At 35.9% G+C, this 27,193-nt stretch overlaps 1 protein-coding gene across 13 annotated transcripts in view; it reads left to right on the top strand.

Annotated features, from left to right (window-relative positions):
* LOC128184240 (uncharacterized) overlaps positions 1 to 27,193 on the top strand; it is a 105,933-nt gene that overhangs the window by 49,264 nt on the left and 29,476 nt on the right. For 10 of the 13 annotated variants that reach the window (XM_052853650.1, XM_052853652.1, XM_052853653.1 and 7 more), the window contains one exon: positions 24,661 to 24,771. In XM_052853650.1, coding sequence (XP_052709610.1) covers positions 24,661 to 24,771 — 111 coding nt within the window. Of the gene's footprint in view, positions 1 to 7,477; positions 8,171 to 16,527; positions 16,862 to 18,850; positions 19,025 to 24,660; positions 24,772 to 27,193 lie in introns of those variants that run through there. The other 3 variants (XM_052853656.1, XM_052853661.1, XM_052853659.1) reach the window with 3 other exon arrangements.

Consider the following 27,193-nt stretch of genomic DNA (forward strand, 5'->3'; position numbering starts at 1 on the left):
GCCCCCGATTATTTTACCGGGGTGATGCGGGAATCTCGCAGCGGGGAGCTGGAACAACAATGCCCCAATGACAACAGTCCCAAACAGCCCCTGTGTGTGGAGCAGTCAGGGATGGTATGAAGATGGGCTGTTTGTTTTGATTTCAGTCGTCCTTTACGATCGCTTGGGGGTGCTAATTATTTGCCGCAGTTTTTTTTCTTCTTCCTTGGTGTCATGTCTTTGCGGTTTCCATCATATTTTATCACATTCCTTTACGGGTAGCTTATCCTCTTATCTTGACCATGTGTGTGTTTGTGAAGAAAAAATCGCATCAATGGCTGCAGGGGGTGTCCCTTGATTAAAGCTATAAATCGGGTGAATAGGCAGATGGGTATAGGCTTATGAAAGACATTCCACAGAAATAGGTTATATAAATAAGGACCAACAAGTTTTGAATTTTATTTGCGAAAATTATTGGAAGATTTGTTATTAAAAGTTTGTGTAGCTATGGTTTAAATACATTCCTGATTATTTTGAAATTTTCGTAGACCTTGTTTATAGCTTATGAATTCATCATAAATTGTTGAATTTGAAAAGATTGTAAGCAGAATTTAAAAGAGAGATTGATCTGAAATACTGTGTTGAAATGACATTAAAAAGCATGACCTAATGGTTTCTATACATGAGGCAGTTAGAGAATTGAATAATTATGAGAAACGAGAGGAATAAAAGAGAAAATGGTCATAAATATGTATGTCTTATCTAGTTTTATTTGCATATATTGTTCTGCTTGGTCGCCTTGCGTATATTTGAGGTTCTCCACATGGTACAGGTCCATGTCGGCAAAGCAACGCCACAGCAGTCAAAAGTTAGAGCCGAGTCCTCGCATTATGGCGACTCGGAATCTCACCAATCCCCAGCTGTGAATAAAAAACAACAAAACTCGCTTAATATTTCATTCAAATGTTCGTATTTTGGTATAACTGATTTCATGATTCTGAAATTTTTAGCATGATATTTTATAGTCTGCAATTAATGTTAGGGAATTGCAGTATTTTGATTTTTTATATAACAGCTTAACAAAGAGTAAATTTGATCTTTTTAATGGTTTTATATCTGTTGTATAGGCATTTAAATCGACGGTTTTGTTAAAAATGAGAGAAAGAGAGAATAGGAAAATGAAACCCTAATTCCCTGAATAAAATAATCCTTGTCTATTCATTTGAAACAGGATGCTACATACACACATTCTTGAGGTTAAATCGTTTGAATAAAAAAAAGCATTTTTTAAAATTCGTTTTAAATTTGAAATAAGAAGGAGCGTGCAATAATAAGGCAAACAAAATTTGAAAGGAAGACAAAAATGGTTACACAAATAAAAGGGTCATGTTTTCAGATATGTGACAGGAGAGGAGATCCTTGATATGAACAATAGCTTGTAACCTTGGCATTTTATTATTATTATTAAAAAAGAAAAAAAAGAAAAAAGAAAAACAAACGTGATTGATTGCGGGAGTCTTGTCAGTATATGGCAAATTCTTCACTGGTGTCAGAATCTGTCACTACCATTTATTTAGCTCAAATCCAGCCTTCTGATGGCCAATTCATGCGAGAGGTTTTTTAACAACCATCAGGGTCATTACCCAACCCTAGGCACTGGAGAATATTTATCAGGAGCAAAAATAATAGCTTAGCGCAAATAATTGCAGTAATAGCTTTGTCTAAGTTTATGTTTAAGTGTCGTTTATGGAGTCAATAAAGTAAATGAAAGCTGCTTTCAGATTTTAGATTTTCTGAAAATTTTATTGTTTTTATGTCTTGTGACATATATATATAAATTCTTTTTGGTCGATGTGGTAAAAAAACTGCAGTTCTTACTTTTCCCCCATTAATCTCTTTCACATTTAATGAAATTTTTCTGAAATAAAGCAACAAAATTTCAATTAATGTTGAAAGATTATTACAGAGTTAGCTGTATTAAAACACTTATGTCCCACTTGACTTGCAAGATGATATTTTTCAATGCATTTACTCTCAGAAATGCAATTTATCACAATGCTGCAATGCCCAAAATTTTTACCAATCTGCTAATTGCTAACACAGATAAAACAAGACCTGAGGTATTTTAATGCCAGGATAATGAAGGGAACACTCTGGTGAATTATCGCATTTATTATCAATCTATGGTGCACTCAAAAAATGTAACTTTTATTTGTATGCAGTGTCACGACAAAACTTTGGGCGTCGCCTAGATTCGGGTAGGGATCCCATGTACAGCCATGACTCTTAATCTTGTATTACCGGGCCATTTAAATAAATGCAAATGAGTTTGACAGATACACAGCAAATGCAACTTCATTTCTTGTGGCTGATCTTTTGAAATATGTGTCATTTTTTTCCGGTTCTGAAGACATCGTTGTGTGTCAATCTCTGACATGTGTTTTGGCGGAATGCTGACAGGCTGATAAAACTATCTAGTTCACATTTTGTCATTCTTTTGATGTTCTTGAAATGTTTGGTATACACACAACGAAGTTAAGCTCACTGTAAACAAAGCTTTCATTGGAGAAATCTCTAACTTTAGCATTATGGGATTGATGTCCAGATTGAAAATTCGGTGTCCTGAGAGAAGGGACACTTGATTACGTTGATCCTCAAAGGCTTGGGTATTCTGGGGAATCTTTTGAACAATCCTGATATCTTCGTTTATTGACACATTAGACTTCTAATGATTTTGAAAAATTGCTCTTTATTCATCTTTTCATTACATGAGGAATAAAATAACATTTATTGTTTTATAAGAATTAAGTCCTTATTGCTTTATTTTTTCCTCATTAATGCTTAAACAGTTGATACAAACTGTTTCCCCTTTTATCATTTTTCAATGTTTAGTTATTGGATGTGTTAATTCTATTTAACAATTCAGAGCTTAATTAGATTGTAACCAGAAAGAGCACCTACTCCTTAATTCTCACAAAACTCCAGAAATTCTCAGACACCTGGCTTTCAATTGACACAAATTGCTCATATTCATTAATTAATAAATGGACAATACCTGTTTATAGATGCTCACACCCACGATTACATCATTTACCTGTCTAGCAGGCTGGGGCTTTGTGAACCTTTTGCATGGTAGAACCTTGACAAGTCAATCAAAGTCTTGAAGAATTGGCAAACAATGCACGTAGAGTGTGTTTGTGCATGCATTTAGACAGGTAAATAGAACAATTATAAGTTGGTACCGACTGACTTCTGACACCTCTCTGCTCACGAGTACCCAGTAACAGGAGATTAATGTGAGGAATGCAGTCTCCTGGAATTTAATGGCTTTATGTCTTATTATAATGCAGTAATGTGCACTAACTGGGTGCAGACTTCTCTATCACAGTTAAATATTCAATGTATACACTCATTAAAGTGTGGAGAAAAAAATCAGAGTTTGACACGTGTTGTGGGCTGTAATTTGCAAGGAAAAGTCAATTATCTGCTGAAAGGCCAGGAACCTCAAATAAGGCAACAGTTTATAATGTTAGCTTTACAGAGAAACGACCTTTAAATATTTTAAGTAAAAATTTCCAAGATGTTGATTTCAATAATTTGGACCACATTATGATAGAGAAAACATTCTGGAGCATGATTTAGACCTTGGTCCACCTTTGGTCCCATTGCAACAAGATTTCATATTTTTGAAGCGACAGTGCTCTCAGTGTTTTTATGCCAAGACGGGTCTAAATCAACAATGACTTTGTTACTTCTTCATAAGAACCCTCGAGTCTGAAAAGGTGGACTCGGATTTCTCAATCTAATAAAGTTTCAATTTAAAAGGAAGAAAGAAATTATAATTTATATGATTACCATCTGTGTGCTTAATCTCTAGGGCCTGCTCATAAGTCCTTATCGGGACACTCATCATCGGACCTTCAGACGTCAGTCGTAAGTCTATTTTCTCGGATTATGGACTCTCGATAAGGGATCAGACAATGAAAAAATAACAACTCTCATCTGACCATAATTTGAAACTTATTGTATGGTTCCCATGCTGGAGCATTCAATATTGCAGGTGTTGTGGTCTTAAAGAATAGGATAATATATGTATCTGTTTTAAGTGAGAGTTTATTTATGATGTACCCTACCCAAATATTAGGTCCCGTCAATGTATTTTTTTGTGGAATTTCTCAGTGTTAAAGATTCTCTGGAATTTTGTTTTTCAAAAAACATTTAAATACATCATATTCAGATTTTTTTGTCAAAAGCTGGAAAATTGGATTTGGTGTAGGTGTTATTATTTGTGATTTTTGGGTGTGTTTTCTTAAGAGTGCATTATATAACCCAGTGCATACAACATGTATGTGCTTTGATGTTGCAAAAACGGATGTCAAAAAAGGTGTAAATTTTGTCTCCGATCTTAATGTAAAAGTTTTAATTTAATAAGAAAACCAATGAATCACCCGTTTTGGTTCAATATCACTAAGGTGTCACCATCAGGTGCATAAATTACACATTTCTTTACCGAAAAAACCACAGATAAATGAAAAGCACATCAATTGATATAGTGGTAAATCAAATGGTATCGGAAGTACGAATTGGGGATTTCTGAATGACGAAAACACCTTGTTGAATTGTTTTATCGACCATAGTTTGATTATTCAACTCCACACGAGGACACAGGTTTTATGACACCATCACTGCAATTTACCTCCTTATTTTGTCTGCCCTGTAACTATTTAGAATTGGCCTTTTATGCATAAAGTAAAGATAACCTAGGAAAGTGGTTTGTGTATTGGCTAGTTGCCTTGAAGACACGAAAGAGAGGGATGCAGTCTGAATTTTAATGAGGAGCACGTAGATTTTAACCTATTTTAAGAACATCTGTGACACAGATATATTAATTTTAACTAGTTTGTACATACCTAGCTCTATCAAAGCTAAATGAATTGGCAGTCAAGCTTAACCAGAAATTAGGAATTTATATGTGTCTCGACATTTAAGGCCGACGAGGCAGGGAATCCATGCTGAAAACGATTTCCATTCAGTTTCTTCTTGTGTATTCATCCATTGGATGGTTGCTTAAGAATAAGGCATTGGATGGCCCCTTACTTGTGATAGACACGAATAAGGAGAGATTTCTGTACTATCTGATACAGGGATTTGGAGCCTTGATAAATCTTGGAGAACAATCACGCTTACCTAAAAGCTGTGATATCATATTGGTATTGTGAAAGGAATTAGCATATGTTGACTGGATAAAGGTGCAACCAAGCACAGACATTTATAAAACATCCCACTCATCCATCACAAATCTTCTCCTTTTATGAATTATTGTGTGGTTTTTGTCTGAGGAGAGACTATAGACCATCAGCCATGTTGTTTTAGAAAAAATAAAACCAAAAACTGCGTGTCCAACTTCAAATGAGGAAATTCTTCTCGCAACATTGCCGATCCTTTGAATATGTAGAAAGCTGAATGAGAGAGATTTTTATCCACCAAGTATTCGGAGGAATATTGTGTTGTTTTTAATTATCTAGCCCTAACAGCCTGGAGATTGTTAAAAGATTGTGTTTTCTCAGTAACTTTTTTGTTCCTGAAATCCCAATTAATGATTTTTAATACGTGAAGGATTACTGAGATTGGACAGAGAGAATTTGTTTGGGCGGAGAAGAAAGCGGAATATTTTACGGAGAAGCTTATCAGGTGAGACCTCGGACACCCCTTGCAAACAGTGATCTTCATTTTCAAAATTATCGGTGACCAAGAAACCCATTCGATCTTTGGATTTTACGACTTGAAATTAGAGATCTTCGACACAGGTTACAAGAAAATTGACTGGAAATAGGGGATTGGGACAGATAAACGGAATTTAAAGTCCAGCAGGTCGAAAGATTGTGTTTGTGGAATTCATGAGAAGTGCATTGAAAAAACATTTACTGTGCTTAGATGACCAAATAATGTATGCAGAGAACACAAGGAATGGTTTGTTTGGGCTTGGTCATTTGTGTGAAAAAGATTGTTAACTAAAGGGCACGATTTATGTACAGTTTTTAGCCGTAGTTTTCTAAGGCTTCATCAACAGCCCATAAAGAGAAACTGGAGTTTATTGTCACTTTTGTCCAGGAGACAGTCGGTGGATGTTTGGTCCAGGGGTAGAGCTCTATTTAGCATTAATGAACATTTCAGTCAGAAAAGGAGCCTATTCAGAGTTCTTAAGACCCCTTCACTTTAGTGAAATCTGTGTAAGTTAGTGGCGTATTTTGAAACCTGTATGAGATGTTAACCTTCACAAAAGCGAGTGGATGAATAGACCTGTTGCTGTGAGTGTAGGTAGCCTTACTGAATTGGATGAAAAGGTATTTTATCATTTTATGCATCTCCTTAGGGATGCCTATATCATGTTGACTGTATACCCGGCCTTTATAATTTGCATAAAAAGGTGGCGTGTATGTATTGTGTAATAAAACACGAAGTCTACATTGTGTTTGTGTACAGGTTTAAAGTGTTTGCTGAGGCGCAAGAGGAAATGTATCCAGATATTTGCTGCATGTGTTAAAAGACTAGCAGCTACCCCATCACTTAGAAGGATAAAATTGGCCATTGTGTGGGCATTACCCCAGAAAAGTCAGGAATTTTTGACATGTACATATGAGATAACAGAGACTGACAACTTTTTTGTTATCCTGGGTCATCAGGAAAGCTCTAAAAGTTGGACTGTAAAAATAATCTGTTTGAAAACAGCAGTGAAAAGAAAATTATTTTGCTTTGACCTTAAGTAAGTGATCAAACATAGATACAGGAGATTGATAACAGATTTGTTGTCCTATTGTTGAGTGGAGAAAACAGAAGAAGATCAGGGCTGACTATTGTCCAGCCGAGGACTTAGCCAGGGCTTGATATCAAAGAAAACAGTACTTTAAATCTATACAGTCTGAAAGAAAACAAGTTTTTTAAGCAGCCAGCTTGTGACCACCTGATGGTTGAGAGAAAGCTCTGAAGAGCCCAGGGCAGTTGTGGACCGGAACAATAGAAATTGTTTAGTGGACAAATAAGTCCTGGTAAGGGAATAATTAGCCTGGCCTAACAAAGTGTGAACTGTCTTCAGGTATCACAGTCCCTATGTTATATACTAGCCAGTGTCAGGTGCTCTATGCTGGCCTTGTGTGTTTGTCAACTTGACTTGGAGAGATGATAAGGGCCATATAAAAACCCTTGCCACAGTATATATTTTCTCTGTGTTGGATGTATGTATAAATTTTTTGTGAAGGTGTGTGCATTATATGAGGATTACAACACTGAGCGCTGTTTGTGAAATTTTGACAGCAGTTTTGTCAGAATATTATGTTTATATTCTCAGTGGATTTGACATAAAACTTGATCTATTTTTTTCCCCTCCCTTTCATTATGACAACAAAAGCTTACAGTGATATTGTGATGTATATGTTTTTGGATTATGGTGTCAGATGGGACCAGTAAACCCCCTGCCGCTCAGTCCACCCAGCTAACAATGGCTGGTGAAATGAAGAAGTTTGTGTCCACGGGGACCCTCCTGCCTACCGACCTGGAGAGCCCCACCTTGTCCCTCCGTAGTGACCCCCCAAACAAGTCGGACTTTCACTTGAGTTTTGACAGTGATTCAACCTCTATATCCTCGTCCACGGATTTTCTGGACAGCATTCACAGGATTTTTGCTCTGGACACACAGAGTTTGAATGATGTGTCCCCTAGTTCTGATTCCCCCCGCAGACTGAACTTTGGGAAAAAGCACATGGCTCCCCAACCCCCCATTAGAAAGAGACAGACCTCGGAACCAAGGGATGGAGAGGATGCTGAAGTGGCCAGATGCTTGTCCAAGTCTAGGTCCGAGGAAAGACTGGACACCATTTCATCCAATAAAATGTTACGAAGCAAATCTCCAGGGTACATCAATCAGGGTCTTCCCGCTCAAAGACCTAATTCAGTGGGACCAAGGTTTAGTTCCAAGAAGATTAAATTGAAAGCTGCATTCCGCATAGCCACATTGCATTCGCCAAACTCTAAAAGAAAATCAACTAAAAAGTCTAAGCATCAGGATGAGAATTCAGACGGGAGAACCAGTCGGGCCAAAAAGAGCATGCAAGTGGACCCTTCTACCATGGAAATTTACATGCATGGATTTGGTTATGTTCCAAGCGACTTGGTCGGTCATGATGCAGAATTTGAGGTATGTGGCACAAGTCCAGCTTAGTTCTTTATTAGTAGAATGAAAACTGTCACTTTGGCATTACACATCTCCTTTTATCGTAGGGCAACTTGAGAGGGGTTGATACTCTTACACACTGTCTATAAGTTATATCATCCTCTTACACACTGTCTATAAGTTATATCATCACTGTGTCTCTGCCAGGCATCAGGTTTCTGTTCTGTGATATGTGTTAAGGAGAGACTCTTGGTTTGTTGGTGTTTTGCAAAAATATGATACCTATGAGAACTAGAGTTTCGTATCTTTTGTGAAACACTATTTGTGTCTGTAAATGGGGTTATATATGCTAAGCATCCTAGAATGATATATGCTTGTTTTTATGTGTGGAATACTGAAACAAATGTGGACTTTTGACATCCATGATATATTGTGACCTTACATTAAAGAGTACAGATACCAAACGAGGGCCCTGAATATTTTAACATTCTAAAGAATGTACCACACCTATAATCATAATGTACGGGCACATAGGTATAAAAACCTAGAGGACTAAAGGGGTTTGTATTGATAGCGTGTATTATTGTTACCGATGAACACTGTGTGAGGGCCTCTGTCCTCCCTAGGGATAAATTGGTTGGTCATTGACCGATGAAGAAAATAGTTGTAAGAGTATTGGAAATGGAGGTAAATTAGTCCAGAGTTTGATTAGAGGCCTCTTTTATAAGTGGTGTACAGTCCGCATGAAATGAATATCTCTGAATATATAGTGGGCCCAGGGTGTGACGTTTTGTAATAATCTTTATGTATACTGTTGTAAGACTGATCAAGTTTATAAAATTAGATAAATCAAACTTTTTCATTGGTTCATACTAGTAGGCCATGGTCATCCGATATCTAGGCTAAAATTAATGAAGATTTAATCATTAGCATACGAAATCTGAGTCTAATGACTTTCATTGAGGTTCTCTTTATTTTTTTAGGACATTTGAATCAGTGACTAAAGTTTCCTCCTGGTTTGAAGGCAGACTTAATACTCTATAAATACTACAGGCTTTAATTATACAATCTCATCAGTTTGTAATAATGCTTTACAAGGTGTAAAATTTCAAAAGATAACTGTTGATTCAATAATTGCCCATAATCTAAATAACACTACATACTGGCGTCTCTTTTGCTGATAGGAGAGTCATATCTCACACAAAACACAAGAACTCTGAAATTTAAGACAACCTAACAAACAGGAACGTATGGTTCATGCATTTATTCATCAATTATCATCATCAGAAATAATGAAGTAAAAGATTACAGACACCTTTTAGAAGTATGTTGTATCTTTTTACCTGTCAAAATACAAAACTATGAAGGCTAGATTACAATTCACTATATATGTTAGATATTGGCTCTCATTTATTATTTGAACATTTAAAGCTCTCATAAATCCCAACTAATTGCCTAAAAATGGCAGGTTCATTGATGGGTCTTCGAAGTAGGTCTTCTCAATGGTTAATGTCCGGGTCAGTTTGTTAAGGCATCACCAGAGCTACAGTTCTGAACCTGATACACAAGTTATATTTGTTTCATTCACTGGGAGGAATAGGACAAAGAGAAGGACTATGTCCTTTGTTATTGGTAGTTAACTACCAGCAATTATAAGATTGCCATCTATTTTTATCCCTATTATTAAAATCGGTTAAATACTGGAGGAGTATCATGTTACCTGATACTATAAACTTTCTCGGTAATCAGTAATCCATGTACAAGATAAAGCGTAATCCTGATCGGCAAAACTCAATTATATTTCTAATGACCCCCTTCAGTGTGTTTAATGGCATTTCATTGATCAGAACAGTTTTGAAATTAACCTGTAGTGAAAAATTCATTCATTTTGGAATCATTGAAGTCTATTTATTTTCCTTTTGTAAACGCAGCTAAATTGAAAAAAAAATGCGATTTATATAAAACTCTAATTTCAAAGAATTTGATTACTAAAAAGTTAAGAAATGAGGGCTTCATCTTCTCAACTTTTAAATTAAATGACTCTCCGAAAACCAGTTCTGATGGATCCGCAGTTCCTGGATGAATGAGGGATTGGAATGAATCAGTCACAATACCTCTGTCCTTGTGTGCAAATAAATGTACATGCACGTATAATGTGACTGAAAGTGCAAGGTGATGCACAACACAGGTGAATTTGTTCTTCAGGAAGACTTGAAAAGCTGAATAAGGATTGTTGATCAGTGACTGTACATATATGATCTTTTTTCACAAAGAAGGGAGAATACTGTAGAATCATTTAAATTCGTGGGGACCAATTTTCATGGATTATGACTTTTTTTCTGATTCGTGGGGATGTAATTTCGTGGATGCATCGGTTACTGTTTCGGCAACAAAAATTACTCTTTCTAAAATTGTTTTCGTTGAGGATTTAAATTCGTTGGGGAGGGCTACCCACAAATACCACTAAAATTGAGCCACCACGAATTATAATGATTCCATAGTAAGCTGGGACTGACAGAAATTTGATGCAATGTCATAACATTTCAAGTGACAAAACTTTAGTGCTTCTTAAATGGTAATTAATCTGTAGATAATGAGATATACGTGTAAGATAAGAAAATATAATGTGAAAACAAAATTGATTTTTTACTCTCATGAAAGCTAGCAAATAGTTCTATGGTTTTTGAAAGCACAAAGATATTTGCGTCATTTTTCAAGTGGTTGGTCAGAAACTTGCAAATACTGGACAGTGTTGTTTTAAAGTTATTGATGATGCTTGTTTTAAGCGGTTCTAAATACCATGAGATTCTGTGACACGTCTCCAGTATTTGTTTTGTAAGCTCTAGGAGTAAAACAGGACATTCACATAACAAAGTTCATTAGACTTTTGTTGTCTTAAAGCCCCAAGTTGTAATCATTTTTTTTAAAGAATTTGCAATGGTTCTGTGTTTAGGGGACAATTGGAGAGTTTGTTTGGCATTGACAAGTAAAGTGTTTTATTTTGAAGATCTTCTGAAAGCATTGACGGTAGTTCAATTGAACTGTCTGAGTTCAATGTGTGGATCATGTCATTCCCGAAAAAGTCAATCTAAATATTTCAGACATCTGTTTGGTTTTATCGGTTTATGTGACACAGATATTGATCAAGACAAAAAATGATGAATCGTACGATTTTAATGTTTTGATGTTATGTTTATTCCTTACCATTTGGGCATGGACTCCATTTGAATATTTTTAACCTAATTAGTCAGCTGTTTCCAAGAAAGGGGATATTTAATACTACATGTATATATCAAAAGTTATACTTATCTAGATAAAAACAGAGTTAAGTGTATAGAGGTGAAATCCCCTTGAGCACTAACCGTCTTTGGATTTATAGAAAAGCATGGTAAAGGTAGAAAAAATACTGATTAGAGGGATTTCAAATAAGCATTTGATTTGTAGAAGTCAATTAAAATAAGAATATTCTTGAGGTTTTCTTTAAAAAACATGGCTTGGTAAAAAAGTTGCTGATGATCCCGAGTGTTTTGATCAGTAACAGGTCTTACTACAAAATATTTGCTTATGGTCCCAAATATTTTGATCAACAATGTGGCTTCCTCTTTATAACCAATATGTCTTACTACAAAAAATTGTTTTTGGTGCCCTGTAATCCAACTTATCAAATGAGGGTGCTAGAAGTACAGTGCAGTTATTTCCGTTTCCTGGTATTGAATTGCGATTGACATGCATCATGATTTGAGGGCTGACCCTTTGAACTTAAATTAATTATTTATTCACTAATAATGTTAGCTAAGAAACCACATTAATTAATTATTGTGTATTTTGAAATGCTTCATGGAGAAGAATAGGTGAATTAAGAGGATGTTATATTTACACTTGATCTATAAATGCGGTCTTAATGAATAAAGGCGGTTATGTTTCAGTTGCAAGTCTGACTATATCAGATATTATAAAAGAGTTAAAATTGTTAATGAGATGGGCTAATTTTCTGTAACTGCCAAATCACGCATCAGAGAAGTGTCAACCAGACACACTACTGCTTCAGAGCCCCGCCTGATCATTTGATAACGTTTTAATTCTTAAATATACACCTTTAAAGGTTTTTTACGTCAATGCATGTAATTTTGCCCCCTACATAGAAGAAAGTCGTTGTAAGCTTAAGGATAGGAGTGCAAAAGGGTGTAGTTGAAATATCTGAAGGAGGGTAATACACATAGAGTCAATATTTACTTTCCACGGAGACTTCATTCACAAAATTTGTTTAAAGGTTTTGCATTATAGGACAGTAATTCCATGTATGCATGCTGGTATCTGTATTATATCAGACAATTCTAAACAGTTTTAGTGTGTAACATAGAGTTACCTCCCTTCGAACACATTCATACATATCTCTCTTGCGCGCTCTCTCTCTCTCTGTTGTTAAACTGAACTTAATCTTAGCGTATTGCCAGTGATGAATGTGTATCATATCCAGAGCTGGTAATTTATGATGTGACATTGGTAACTAGCCGTGCTTTGAAGTGGACATATCTTATGTTTGTTTTCTTGAAAAATATGGGGATCTTCACAATAACTCTCAGCGTAGAGATCTTCCTCACGCCCACACAAGAGTGGAGTAGGGCCCATTCATTTATTTGCAGTCCCTATCTCATAATGAATTACAAAATATTCATGTGTCAAGAAAGCCAATCATTCAAAATATATGACATTATTTGATGCTGAAAGCATGCTGCAGACATTGAAACATGCCATTATATTAAAGATTTTACATGTATTTTTGTCAATTCACCGGCTTCACAAAACACCAATCTGTTTAAAGTAGAATTATGACCAGGTTTTACTTGAACGAAAAAAAAAATCACTACCTATCCCACGGATGACTAGGTGTAAAGAAATTTGAATGAACACAATATAGATTATACTGCCCATGTACAAATCTGTCTCGCCACTTGCAAACCTGCTTTTATCACCTACTGCATCTACCCAGCTAAGACGACGGCAGTCCAAAATGCTACTCTGTCATAGGTGGTCGTTTTTGCGGATGTTTTGCCCATGACTTAAACTTCCGAGCCTTTCTTGTGGAGAGGTTTTCCTGTTTTTGGTTTCTTAATTGAACTGCACACCTGATTACGGGAGGTGGAAGTGCTGGGTGTCGGAGGCCTTTGTACATGTTTGTAAAGTGCATGGTTTGTGTACGGAGGATTGCCCTTACATTCTGAGGTTGTGACGGAGTCAGCCAAGAAAATTTATTCTGTTGGGGTATAGGGAAATAATAATTAGGGCAGAGGTGAGATTGCTATTCTAAGGTGTTTTTTTTTTATTTTCAGATTATCGATATCTAAGATGACCTGGATTTATAAATTTTTATGATAAAAATATTTTTGATTGATAAGTTTATACATGTTGCCTTTTAATCCTTTTAAACTGAAGACAAAAAGTTAATTGTGTGTATACAAAATTAATATATATAATGCTATTGAAGATGGTCCCTAAAATTTGTTCTTAACAAGTACCTGATGAACTTTCTAGTCTTTTTACCGACTTAACCTTCTTCCACTAATGCTGATTGTCAGTTCTTTTTCTTTGGAATCAATTACTCTGTCAGCTTAAACTTTTGATGCAGAGCAATCAAGATAATTAGTTCGATTCCTCTTTCTCCCCACTCCACACCTTTATTAGTATGATCGATGCCAACATGCACATAAATGGCATAGTCTCGAAATGTGTTTCTTTGTTCATCAAACTGAAGCCTTTTCAATACCTTTAACACTTTGCTATTTTGTTTTCACTATATATTGTAATTTTTTTGCCATATTATCTGATAATTTTTTTTAACCTGAACCTTATGTGTGATAGATATAGATATGTAGGCTTTGATTATCAGCACAAAAACTGAATTATGAAAGACTGGTGGAGACATTATATGTGTCAGAGTAGATTTTTAAACCCCTCAAATTACTTTGCAATTAAAGTGCAGTCATGACATGAATGATAGCCAAGTTACTCATACAACAGAATGCTAGAACAGATAATTAAGAGCAATTTTATGACTTAATCAGGCAGCAACTAAAACTTTCCCTTGCTGCATGCCAAGTTTTATTATTTATCAAGAGGCTAATGACTTTGAAAAGATCTCATAAAGAAATCAGGACTTCAATTTTTATTGGGTTTAATGTTAGGAATCTGACCTACAATGATGATGTTGACCTATTTTTAGAAAGGTCATTGGGTCAATTTGAGCTATGATTTAAGGACAGGAAAGATACCCCTGCTGATTAATGGGCCACAAAAAGCCCACCTTTCCCTTAAACCAGCCCATAACTTGTAGTAATCCTTTTCTTTCCCTAATTTTGTGTATAGGTCATCAGTTTCGTGCCTTGTTACATGTAGTTACAAGGTTTGACCACATAGAAGTTAATGGTTTTGTGTAATGGTCAGAAGTTAAGATTGGCCAATTGGCCCTCAGGGTTCCCTTGCTTATGACTTTTGACAAGATTTTCATTAGTGCAATGTAGAAATATACAGTGCTAATGTATTTTAAAGTCTGGGGGAGAAAATTACCCTTTCAGTAATTGGTTCATTTTCATGATCAGTACATAAATTCTAAAAGATATATTTTTCATTTTAACATTCCTTTCAACAATTATTGTCATTAGAGACAAGGTATAAAAAATCAGCATTGGTTTATGATACGAAATTGAATAGCAACAGAGGGGGAAACTTGAACACTTGAGCAATTAGACCGAATTATTGGAGCATTATGACTTGTTCTTGCAAGTTATCCAGTCAGGATAGTCTGCAATGGATAGATTTCAGGGTCTACATGATCCAGGCACCACACATGATCACAATGGGCAGCCAACTGTGCAAGGTTTCAGACAGTGAACTATGTGATGGCATGTCATAGGTCAGTTATGAACAACCTGTTTTTTCTGGTCAAGTGTTATAATTCTTAAAGTCCCCTTTCTGAACTAGCTTGCAGCATGATAATGTATTCGGACTGTCTGCTGTATGAACCTCATTAAAACCAAGCAATGAGGACATTTATTGGTGTCCTTTTATAGCAACTCAAGATAGGGTTGGTAGAGTCAGATGCACTAAAGTAACTGAGATTAAAAAAAGGTGTCTTGTTCATCAGAACAAGATAAAACTTGAAAGAAGTTTAATTCACAGAGTGAGAAGAGCTAACTTGACAGACATTAGCGAGGGCAGACAGACAGTGTAGGGCCCTGTTTTTGGGCAGAGTTTGACAGTGTTACATAGTTTGTTCACAGTCTGTGTCATGTTGCTTGGTCGGAGATGAAGAGATCGCAGGAAAAGGTTGTGGGCTGATGAGATCTGAAGGATGCCCAAGATGTACTCCTTTGGTCTGACCTGACATCACAGAGGTGGTCCAAGTGCAGAACAGATAAACAGGAGGACATTGTAGATACAGGAGAGAGAGAGAAGGCTTTGTCAACAGGGGAAAGGCCTTCATCAATGGCACTTCCTCAATCACAAATGGGGTTAAAAAAGCAAAACTATGTCGCTAGAATTAAGCTTTAATTGCCATTTCAATGATTGCCATTTCAATGTCAGGAAAAGTATGCCAGACTAATGCTGTGAAATGTAAAGGTTAAGCCAAGTTATTGACAAAAGGATTGCACTTGTTTTGATTTTTTGGCACCAAACAGTTGTCATCTTAAGAAGATGGAACAGTAATACATCACATAGACTTTGTATTATTAAAGAAGGTTTTAATTTGTCCTGTTTGAGTGTTGCTATTGTTTTGTAATGTATAAGATTAAAATGACACATGAAAAAAGAGTAAGAAAGAAGGATTGAAAATAGCAGCTGTCCTCACCATCAAAAAGCTATGCATCTCTCTTAAATGTAGAGTCATGTAGAGTGGTCAATCCAACCCTAGTGTTTGTGTACTGCAGATGCATGACTGCAAATATTTATGGTTATATTAATAAAGATAAATGATAATGGACTGTTTGGTGGTCATTTTGCATTGTTGATGAGCGGTCCTTGGGCCATGTTGACAGCTTGCCTGGACATGGTTACATTAGAATAGGATTGGAGGTTGACTAAAGGCAACATGTAACAAATTCATCACAGCCTGTGTCACCACACACCCTCAGGTGAAAAAACCCACCTGGCCTACACAGGTAAGCAAAGTGGTGCACACTACCTTTCGCAGTCCGTTTCATATCAAAATAATTACTTTTTCATATCATTTGTGAGATACATATGTGTTGTGTTTTGAAATGCACTCTGGGAAGTTTTTTTGGCATTGTTTTGGATAACCATATCTGGCAGACAAATTAGAAAAATATCGTACATTTCTTATAATGTAACTGAGAAAGGCTAAATGAAACAGTTGCATAATAATGCAAATGCTATAATTTGCCTAAGCAGTGAAGGAAGGAAGTGAGCATTTGTCTTTTGGCTGTATGAGATATGTATCTTGTGTTGGGACAGTATCAGCTAGAACTCCAGACCCCATTTTCTGGATGATAGAGGCCCACTGTCAGTGGGTACAAGATGAGGACAGACCTAGATACATGTAGTTCAGCCAGGATTTATACTGATTCTAAATGCCACCACAGGACCCCAGTGTCACCATATTTTTGGGGCTACGTGGAATTTAGGATGTGAACTTTTGATTGTGTATTATAAACCATGGTGGATATATTCAACTATCCAGAAAATGTACAGCTTTTGTCAGTAAGTGGAGGTTTTTTCGTTACAAGGAAGTTTGACTATAGGTAGTGATGGTAATAAATATTTTGGTATGTCTAAAGGAAATTGTAATGTTTCAGTTGACATATTTGGTGCTTCATAAATAAACACATACATCTTGATGATTAGTACGAATTTGGAAGTAGATTTGTTGATTTTTCTGAACACTTGTATAGTATACATGTACATAAGAAATTGGTTCTTGCAACTGTAAAAAATGAAGATGAACTTGCTAGAGGAACATTGCTGGGGACTTCCTTGTTATCAAAGTCCTCATATTCCAATCTTTGATACCTCTCTGACAACCTTCTATATCCAAATTTCCAGCAATGGGAACCATTGAATTTATAAACCCAGTGTTTTGGCCATCATCCTAAATCTTCACCTACCCCAGCCATTTGAACCTTGCCATTGTAAAGGAGTGGTCACCATTTAACAAGCATGTTTTTAAGTTGTTCAGTGGTCCCTAGGCACTGTCTAGAAGACGAAGTTCGCTTGAATTGTAAGGTCACATATACATTGTGGATGTATATAAAGAGCATTTCTGATCCATTTAAAGACCTCTAAAGGTTCTAGATACAGTAATTTGTACAACTCTTTGATTCATTTAAAGAGTGTTCTGGTAAATTCAATGCACAAATGTTGATGCTAGTATTTAACACAGAAAGGTAGTGAAATTTTACAGATTTTCATAAGTAATTTTTTTTTCATTCATGAATGGATATTTCAGGCAATTGAAATGTTTACGAATCAGATTACACTTAGCTTAACTTTGTTCTCATTATAAATGTTCACTACTTAAAAAAAAAAACGAAGCTAAATAATAGTCCTTCTTGCTTGCCCTCTCACACCCCCACCCACCCACCCACCCCCATCAGATTTTATGTCCAGAAACTGGTGCTTCTGTAACCTTTATCAGATAAGGTGACAATCTCACAAAGGGTGTAAGTAATGAGTCACATATATATAGTAATGCTCTTTTGAATGCTTGCATTGCACTCTGGAATGTGTAATATTGCAGGATATAATGACTTTTAACAGTATGGGAAAAGACATGAAGATGTCTGGGCTCTGTCATTTATTTCATTGATCTTCACAGGTAGAACTCAGTAAATACCAAAGCAAACACACAATTGGCACAGAATGCCACATTGTCAAAGAAAATTGGAGGTCAAAGCAATTGAAAAGTCTTGTAAGGCTTAGCATACAACCAGTAGATACCTCAAGAGCCATTTTTCATTATTGTTTAAACAGTAGAAATATCATTTGCCATTGAAGTTACTCGATGGGGTGAGAAAACCCTTCTTTAGAGCCGCAAATTCCCCGTTCATTTTGAGCTTGTCTCTGCAGGCATTTGATGGTATTGAATAAAGAGTTTCGCTGCAGCAGATTTTATATTTGTTTCATGAATAATCAATTAGGACTCTCTTCCACAATGGAATTCCTCAGCAACCTGTAAACAAAGATGGAGATCCCAACATGTGATTCGTGTCAATTTCAGGGTACCTGCTCAGCAGAGGGAGTTTAATATTAGACCCCTGGCTTTCACATATTATGTGTAAAAATCATTCGATCTCCACAGGATTTAAAGCCCAGGGATTTTGCTTATATTTTACCTACCAAGTATTTGTACATATAAATACATGTACCAGAGAGGAATACTTCGGCACAGGGAATTGATTTTCAAGTGTATGTATCAAGTAAACGAAATTGATTTTTACAACCTGGTCTGGGGTTTAAACTTTTATAGACAGGGCATATTAATGAGGATAACTTTCCGGTGCCATCTTCTCATATTGGCTGACAACTCAGAGAAGTGAAATTCAAGACGAGACTGATTGTTACATTTGCTTAATTATAATGTATCAACACCTGTGTTGCTACGTTGGAATTTTTGGTTTTTCTGTTTGCGGAGTCCGATGGAAGTCAGTGATTGTCAGATGGGAGATGGGGGTATGTGGGTAGGAGGGAAACAGTCATGATTATGGAGGATTGCAGTGTTAATGAACTCAAAACCAACAAGATTCAATTTAGGAGGATTCGCATGTCATCTGTTATTCGGCAGGATTAGCCAGAGAAATGGGACATGTGATTCAGAAACAGCAGGTTCAGGTGGTTCAAAATGAACCCGAGACCCAATCTGAAGAGGTGAGAGGACAACATTTGTCCACTTGGTTAGACCTGATGTCATTGACTTAGGGTTCTTATACAGAAATGTTTGCAATAACCAGAACATCTTGTAATAATTCATAAAATGATTTCAATGGAAGGAACAGATAAGACCCTGAAATTTTTATGATCTGTTTTGACAGAAGCAATTCGATAATGGTCTAAAGAGTTTAGGGGAAAGGTATATAAAAGACAGAGGATTATACTGATGGGTTTCACTGGTTGGCACAGCCTCAAGTTTACTAAACATATCATGGTCAATACACTCTACAAGCCATCATTTGTCATATCAACTTGAACAGACCAGCTTGTTTCATTGAAAGGTGGATCAAAGAATAATTAATCATGAAATTATTACTTTCCCTCCCCTATTACCTGGGTTTCACCTGAGACGGGTTAAGTGATCAAAGTCAGGTAGTGTTTATGTCACCAGTTCTCTCCCCTGAGGAGCCAGCACAAACAATGGCCAACAGAGTTAATGTGTTATGAATAGTCCGGAACACATAGTCTGTCATCGATATGTCTTACAAGCCTGCCTTACAATGGTTAGGGAGGTGCTTTCTTGTCCCTAATCTGTTATATCTTGTAATAAGTAGCAGTCTTTGTTGTTTGTTGTTTTTTTCCCATTGAATCAGCTTCCCCTGGGGTGAGGGTTTGTCAAGCTATCAATAATGATAAACTGTCTAATGACAGGAAGGCTCAGGGGAGCTTCTCCTGCATTGTGTCTTTTGTAATGGCCATGTAAGCTTATTCAGTGGAATATTTAATAACTGTGAATTATATTTGATAAATCTGTGTATCAACTGTTAGTAGTAGAATTAAACCAATGCTTGGTATTTGGAATGGTGAGTAACCTTTAATATTAACTCTATGTAGGGTCTATGTATACTCTAAATTCATTACTCTTAATTTCACTTTTTGGCATTCTAGTTGTTCAAAGATCTTCTTGATAAAACCCTTTAAGCTTCCTATATAGGAATGGATTGTTATTGGAGATTTATTCATTTGCAAGTGTCTTCTCGAGTGTTTGCATTCTTCCTGATCTTTTACTCAACTGCATAGTGTGCAGGCCCATTCCAGACCTGACCCCAGCACAATACAACGTGCCCGAGTTACCGGGTGCATCTTCAAGAGCTCCCCAACGATCCCTCAGAATGCAACAAAGTGGGGCATTGTGAGATGATAGATAGCGGCTTACACATGCAGGGTGTTTGTTCCGAGGTGTCTAGGTTATGTGTGAGCATGCTCTGTAGATTGTAATCAGTGGGTATCAATTCGCTCCTTAATTGCTGTTTCAAGACTTGCTGAGTTTGGTCTCACGACAAGAGGAATGCCAAATTTGGAGACTCTGGTCCTATGTCTTGTTTTTCGCAAGTTTCAGTTAGCCAAAAATTATGATGTTTGATGGCAATGACTGCTTGACACCTTCTTATTTTATGGTGGTGGCTTTTAAAATTCCTTTATCAATTTATTTGTTCCACAGTTGGGCATCATACCTCTGTTCTATTGAAATATTAAGAAAACCAATTATGAGGGACACAGATTTTTATTGCATTTTGATATCAGTAGTTGTAAATTTTCTGTGTATTGTAGATGGTGACACAGTGATCACAATGGCTTGCAAACATTGTGAAAAATTTCCAAAATAAAGAGCTTCATTCAACAAACTATATTAAAAAATGAAATATTGCAATGTTTTGGAACTTTATTACTCTCTTTGGTAAATGTGTGCAGGTGTGATCAAAGAAATGAAACATCATGATGCAAATTTGACAATCTTATCGCAAGTTTCCATTGTAACAGAAACTAGATCTGAAGAGATTTATGACATTTCATAATGTATGTGTGTGGCAGGACCAATTTTGGACAGTCTCCCATTCGGTCAGTGATATGGCAGAAATTGATGACGGGTGTAAGACAAGGGTTTGTTTTAAGCTGTTACTTGTTATCTGATGCTTGATGTTCTGATAGGGACCTCTTTAGATCCAATCACCTGACTGTGGGACCTCCATTGTATTCCACTGTAACCTTCACCTCCTATCTCCAAAAACTCAATCACCCGTACCACCTGATTGAATCAAGATTTGTTTTACCTAACAAGGTCATTGGTTTAAGGTTAACAAGATCAGGTAGACACTTTGAACAGTTCTCTGCATGTCTCTTTGTAGAAAACTCATGTTCTTTACAGCGTTTTTCACTGACTATGATCTTTCAGAAAATTGTTTCAGAGTATACATCAGACACTAAATACTGATATGAGCTCAAGTATTTCAATTTTTTTCACGCCCTTATCAATGTGTCCCTTTATCCCGAATTCTAATACAGAATTCATTAGCTCTCTTGATAAGGATGTTGATAAGGCCCTTGTATTGTTAGATGATATGACTTTTATCAAAGTCTGTGTACAATGCAATTACAAAGAAGTTGTCAATTAATCTGTGTCGACCCACTGATAAAACTTAACACCATCTATTCCAAACTGTTAATCCCAGATCAAAAGTTGACCGGACAGGAGCATACACTTGCACCTTTAAGGCTTACCTGATTCTCTCCTCTCTCCAGCAACTATCTGGGTCTGGGACAAGATCCCCTACATCTAAGTAAATTTGCTCAGGTTTTAAGCATAGTGTACACAATTAGGGCTGTGATCACCTTTGATCTCTCTCTAGGTTACTCCTAGGTATTACTCTTACTAATCAAGTATGGAATTGACCAAGATACTTATTGTCTAGACTTTTCATCCTTGGTCTATCACTTGCATAGCTCTTTTATGTATTCACATATGAAACATGGGATTGGGATATTTAAAATAAATATAAAATTACTAAGGGTTAGAGCCAATGCAAAACAGAGAGTTTGGCCCCTCAGTTGTTCTTGTACTAATAGGGCAGTTTTTATTGTCAGAATTTCAGGGGGATGGATTTATGAATGACATAGTATGAAGTGTGTGACAGAAGGTAAAACTTCCATGGTAACCTCTCATGTAAAGTCATTTAGGTCTTTAGTTTTGCTTTGGTTTAGATAAAACAGTACTTGTTATTGTTTAGGTAGTATAGCAACTCTTTACTCAAACATTCAGAAAGTTTTGCAAATTGTTTGGTTTTTTTGGCTAAAGGCAGACAATGTTTGTATAGATTTACATGTAAGTTTTTTTAGCCATTGATACTTATCAGACAAGGTTTGAAAGGCCCCATATATTTTGATGTTTGATCTTTTAAGTGACAGACCTCCACAAATACTCAGCTAAAGGTTGAAGAAACATTGAGGTTGTAAAAACTGTGACGACATTTCTTGTGCAAGTGTTAATACCCAGTCAAGTGGGTGTATGCCAAATAAGGGTAAAGTTTGTAAGAATTATAATGTTCCCCCCAATAATGTCCCCTCACTGATAGTGAAGAGTAAGGAAGCTATATTACTGTGTTATAAAGTTTGCCTTGTAACAATAAAACAATAAAATTAATCAATCCAGCAAATATTTGTCACAGTAGAGTACGTTTTACAGTCTCTTAATGCCTACAGTTTGGTTGTGTTGTGGTTCAGGAATATATTAATTTGTGTGAAATTCAACCATGTTTTTTGATATGCACATGGCGGTGGAATGGCACCTGCATTGGAGTGCAAAAGACAATGAGGTGGATTTTGAGGTACTTTCTATGTACATACATAATGCTATGGATACCTTAAAGAGCTGAATGTATATGCTATCACTTTCGGGACACGGGTTTTATGACTTTATTTTATTGGAGGAAGTGCCTTGGTGTATGTATAAAACTTAAGATATGATCCAAATATTGAAAATGTACCGGTATCTGTATATGACTTAGTTCTTGTGGTTCTCTTTCCAAATCTTTTAGTCAGCCCCGTGTGTAAAAAAAATTGCTGCACTCTGCATTTGATTAATATCTGCATGTAATATGCAGTATGTTAAAGCAGGTCCTGAGGACTTGCATGGAAAATACCAAATGCGACATTGATTTATCAGGGTTTGCTACAAACAGGTCTGAAAGGGTTAAATACATTTAATCAGTGTATTTACCTTTTATTACATGTATGGAATATTTTACATTGTTCATCGTTACTGAACAGAGCAATTTAATGTATTTTAGATTAATGGATTAGAGTATTCTCTACGGTTGAAACCAAGGGCATGGCAGAGGTAGGAATGCTAGAAGTCGGGCTGTTAATTGAAATGGAACAATGCTGTTAAATTTCCTGTACCACAAACTCATAGAGAACAATCAGTATCGCTAATTTAATCCCTTCATCCCTCTTGACTTTGAGTGTTGTGAACAATGAATTCGGAATACCTGCGGGCCAGAACTCCTGTAAAAAGTGAAATAATTAACAATAAAAATCTTAATATGGTTATCTCTCCTTTTATTTACTGGCCACAAAATTAAATGGCTTCAGCTTGGGATATTTAAAAACATCAGGAAAGAAACCAGCAATCAACATGAAAGCAATATTAATGGCTTTGATAATATAATTTCAGTTTGGGCTTTAATGTCAGTGAAAACTAAGAAAACATGGGTATATATTTAAGAAACTTAATCCATGGCTGTAGATCTTTTAAAAAGCCACAAGAATTTGACATAGATATATGTAGAACAATTGTGGCACCATTGGGCCAATCCTATAGATACCACAGCGCCCATCATTTCTATGGCTGCATGATATACTTGACCTACTTTATGATCATTGTACCTGCCAGGTATTCAGTTTGAGCTTGTTGTGTGAAGTTTGTAAATCTTCAATCGTCAGGGGGTCACGATTTGCAATCTCATTGAGTTATTCTTTACATATATCGTGGAACGTTATGAATGAAACAGTCACAGGGATTGTGTATTGTTATCTACATGAAGACATTTTGAAATATTTAAAATAGAGAGTATCACATGGTACATTCCCCATTGATTCTTAGTCAACAATCATGAGATGATCAAGATTAAACACAGGATTGTAAATTTTGAGTAGAATTAAACTCTCGATTTGAATGAAAATCTGTTTCTATTTTGGGGTCAGCAATTAATATTATGATGCAAGAATGAAATAACAAAGAATGTAAGTGAACCAAGATGTAGTATTGAACTTGTACAACCCCTTTCAATGACCGTGCATTGTATACGATCGTAAGCTTAAGAACAAATCCAATTATCGAACAGATGTGGGAGGCCAAAGGTGTTCTGACTGTGTATTGAATAAATTGTTGAATGCACTTTCAAATTACAAATTTGATTTCCCAGCCAGTGTTTGACATAGTAGTTCAATTTACCTTGAAGAAATTATGTCATTTCATTTTCAATTCAAAATCAGAAGTATTAAATATTGGTGGTCCATACAGCCCTCCACGCATTGTCAATTAGATCAGACGTGACACTCCTCAAGACACTAGGTTTACGCTATGCTTTTGAAAAATTGGGCACTCAAATAAGATAAAACCTGATGGTTATATAGGTGCAGTTTCATTTATTTCAATAAAAGAAGAATTTTGAAACCTGAAGGTTACATGATCTTCATATTACTCTCTGAGTTTGAACCAATTTTACTGGGAATTGTGATATTGGGACTAGATGTTAAGTTTCTGTGTTGATTGAAGTATTTTATTGTTGTTACAGGTTCAGAGAATCCCAGATTATGAGAAATATTTGAGCGACCTTCTAGAAGACACAGATCCTCAGCATCCCGACTATGAGGACCTCAGCAAGGCAGCCAACAGGGCCAAAACTGTAAGTCAATGATAAAGCCAATAGGGCCAAAACTGTAAGTCAATGATAAAGCCAATAGGGCAAAAACTGTAAATCAATGATAAAACCAGTAGGGCCAAACAAAAGTCAAGGATTAAGAGCATATATAGCCAAAACACTAAGACAATGATAGAAGCCAATAGGGCAAAAACTGTAAGTCAATAGTAGAGCCAATAGGGCCAAAACTGTAAGCCGAGATAAAGCCAGTAGGGCCAAAACAAAAGTCAATGATTAAGACCTATAGGGCCAAAACAGTAAGTCAGTGATAAAGCCAATCATGGGGCCAAAAAAAGCCTAGTAGGGCAATATTAATTATCTTCTTTACTATGGGGAAGATTAATGTTTGCATGGCCATTAACTATCCTTCTGGATGACAGTTGTTTCTAGCATGGAATTTAAATGCATGCATCCAGTTTTATTGCTTATCTTTTTTTTACGTCAATATATGTGGTGCATTTATTTAAATGATCATTAATGATGTATACATGCGATCTGGAGTCCATATAGTTGTTTTGTGATCTGACAATAGTGTATTTTAACTAAAATGTAGCCCACTTCCTTCAGCATCACAGAGCCCTATAGTGGATGTGCAATTGTTTGAATTTGGATTCCTTAGGCATATTTCAACAATTGTTCTATTGAATTTTACGCATTTGTCATAAACGTCAGGAGATGCTTCATAAGCTAATGTATTTTCATGACGGAAATTAAGATTATAATCTTTTTATTGTGTCTTCCTATTCTTAGGTCTATAACTAAAAGGATAAAAGACAAAAATAATTTCACAACCGATTGTGAAGCAGAGTGTGTCACCAAAGACAAGGTGTCATAAACACAGGCCCGCAAGATGCATATCGCCAGAATAAATTACCCCTTGTTTACGAAATAGAAATCTCCTATACGTCAGCAAATAGCAGAAGAAGAAAAAAATGTTTTGTTGTCAAGCCTAAATATGTTTTAAAATAGTTTAAGATATTTTACATCAAAAAAGTTTTTCTTTGAAAACATCCATGAACTTAAATGCTCCGGTATTGGTCTGATTTATGTAAGGTTTATTAAGTTCTTTCCAATTTTAGAACTAGTGGAAAGTTAATGTCTGTTTTAGGAGATGTTTTGTTTACCTTTTACCAATGTAGATGATGTGATAATTATGCAAATGGGGCATATTTGTAAATAGATTTTATGAAGAAGAAAAAAATTATAAATATTTATATTGCTTTGCAATAAATTTTTCCCACTTTAATCTAATGAAAGATTGAAATAACTTGGCATTAAATACGATTCATTCTGTCTAGCATTTTAAATGGCATATTGGCATAAAACTAAAGTCATATTTTAAGGTGTAACTAGAGTTTTCTAATGCCACTAAATGCCAGGGAATTTGAGCAGGCACACAGCTGAATGGGGTAGAAATAGACCAAAATCTAGACATCCACATCTTCTTGAGATGAATTCAACGCCCTGGGTAATTTTCTCACCTTTTGTCGGGAGTAAGGGTGGGTTTGATCTGTAAACACCCGCGGTCGTGTCCTCGCCAGATTCTCTGAATGCAAAGCCAGGAAGTTGTATTGAAGAGAGCTTCCTAATAAAAACACTGCTATACAAAACTACAGTTTGTGTCATTCTATCCTTGATTCTGTCCTGAGATTTTGAATGTGCTAGCTTTTCTTTACATTCTGTTTTGATTTCATTACCTGATTTATTATGTGAGCCCTTATTTAATACTTGCAGTTATACAGAAAGAATGACAAGCACTTCTAGACCTGATTTGTTACTTTTTTCAAGCTGAGCATTCTCTTGACTTGAGAATTAATCTATCTATCTGTTATTGGAACATCAGGTTCCAAGTGCAGAGTTAAAAGTTCTATAGATGTTTATTTGAACTTGGAATCATGTATTAAAGACAATACAAAAAGGCATATTTAGTAACGGTTACTCGGTTCATCTGAGATTGCCAGTAGAATTGGAGATATATTTGTATTGCTGGCTATAGGTTGTTTTATTGTGTAGGTAGATAAATAAAGTTAGGGTTGTAAATAGTAAGAGATGGACTTCAATTATTCAGGTGTTAATTACAGATCTTCAAAGCAAAAATAACTTAAAGGCTACACTGAAGATTTAAAGTCAGCAATAGAAGATAGGATAATATCAACTCTATAGATTAGATCTTGCCATGAGAATGTCTCATGAGTAGCTGATGTATGGGCAGTAGTTTGACAAATATTGCAATAATTTTCAATGTTTACTAGACTTTGCAGTTCATGTCCATTCAATAGCAAGAATAAAAATTTGGCTTTTAGTATTATTATCTTTGATAATTAATAATTACAAGTCATATAATTTGTTTTTCTTAGTGAGGTAGGGGAAGGGTTAGGTAAAATGGAATTCTTATGTTTGTTTTGTT

The sequence above is a fragment of the Crassostrea angulata genome, chromosome 5, assembly GCF_025612915.1.
Source record: "Crassostrea angulata isolate pt1a10 chromosome 5, ASM2561291v2, whole genome shotgun sequence".
Taxonomy (NCBI): domain Eukaryota; kingdom Metazoa; phylum Mollusca; class Bivalvia; order Ostreida; family Ostreidae; genus Magallana; species Magallana angulata.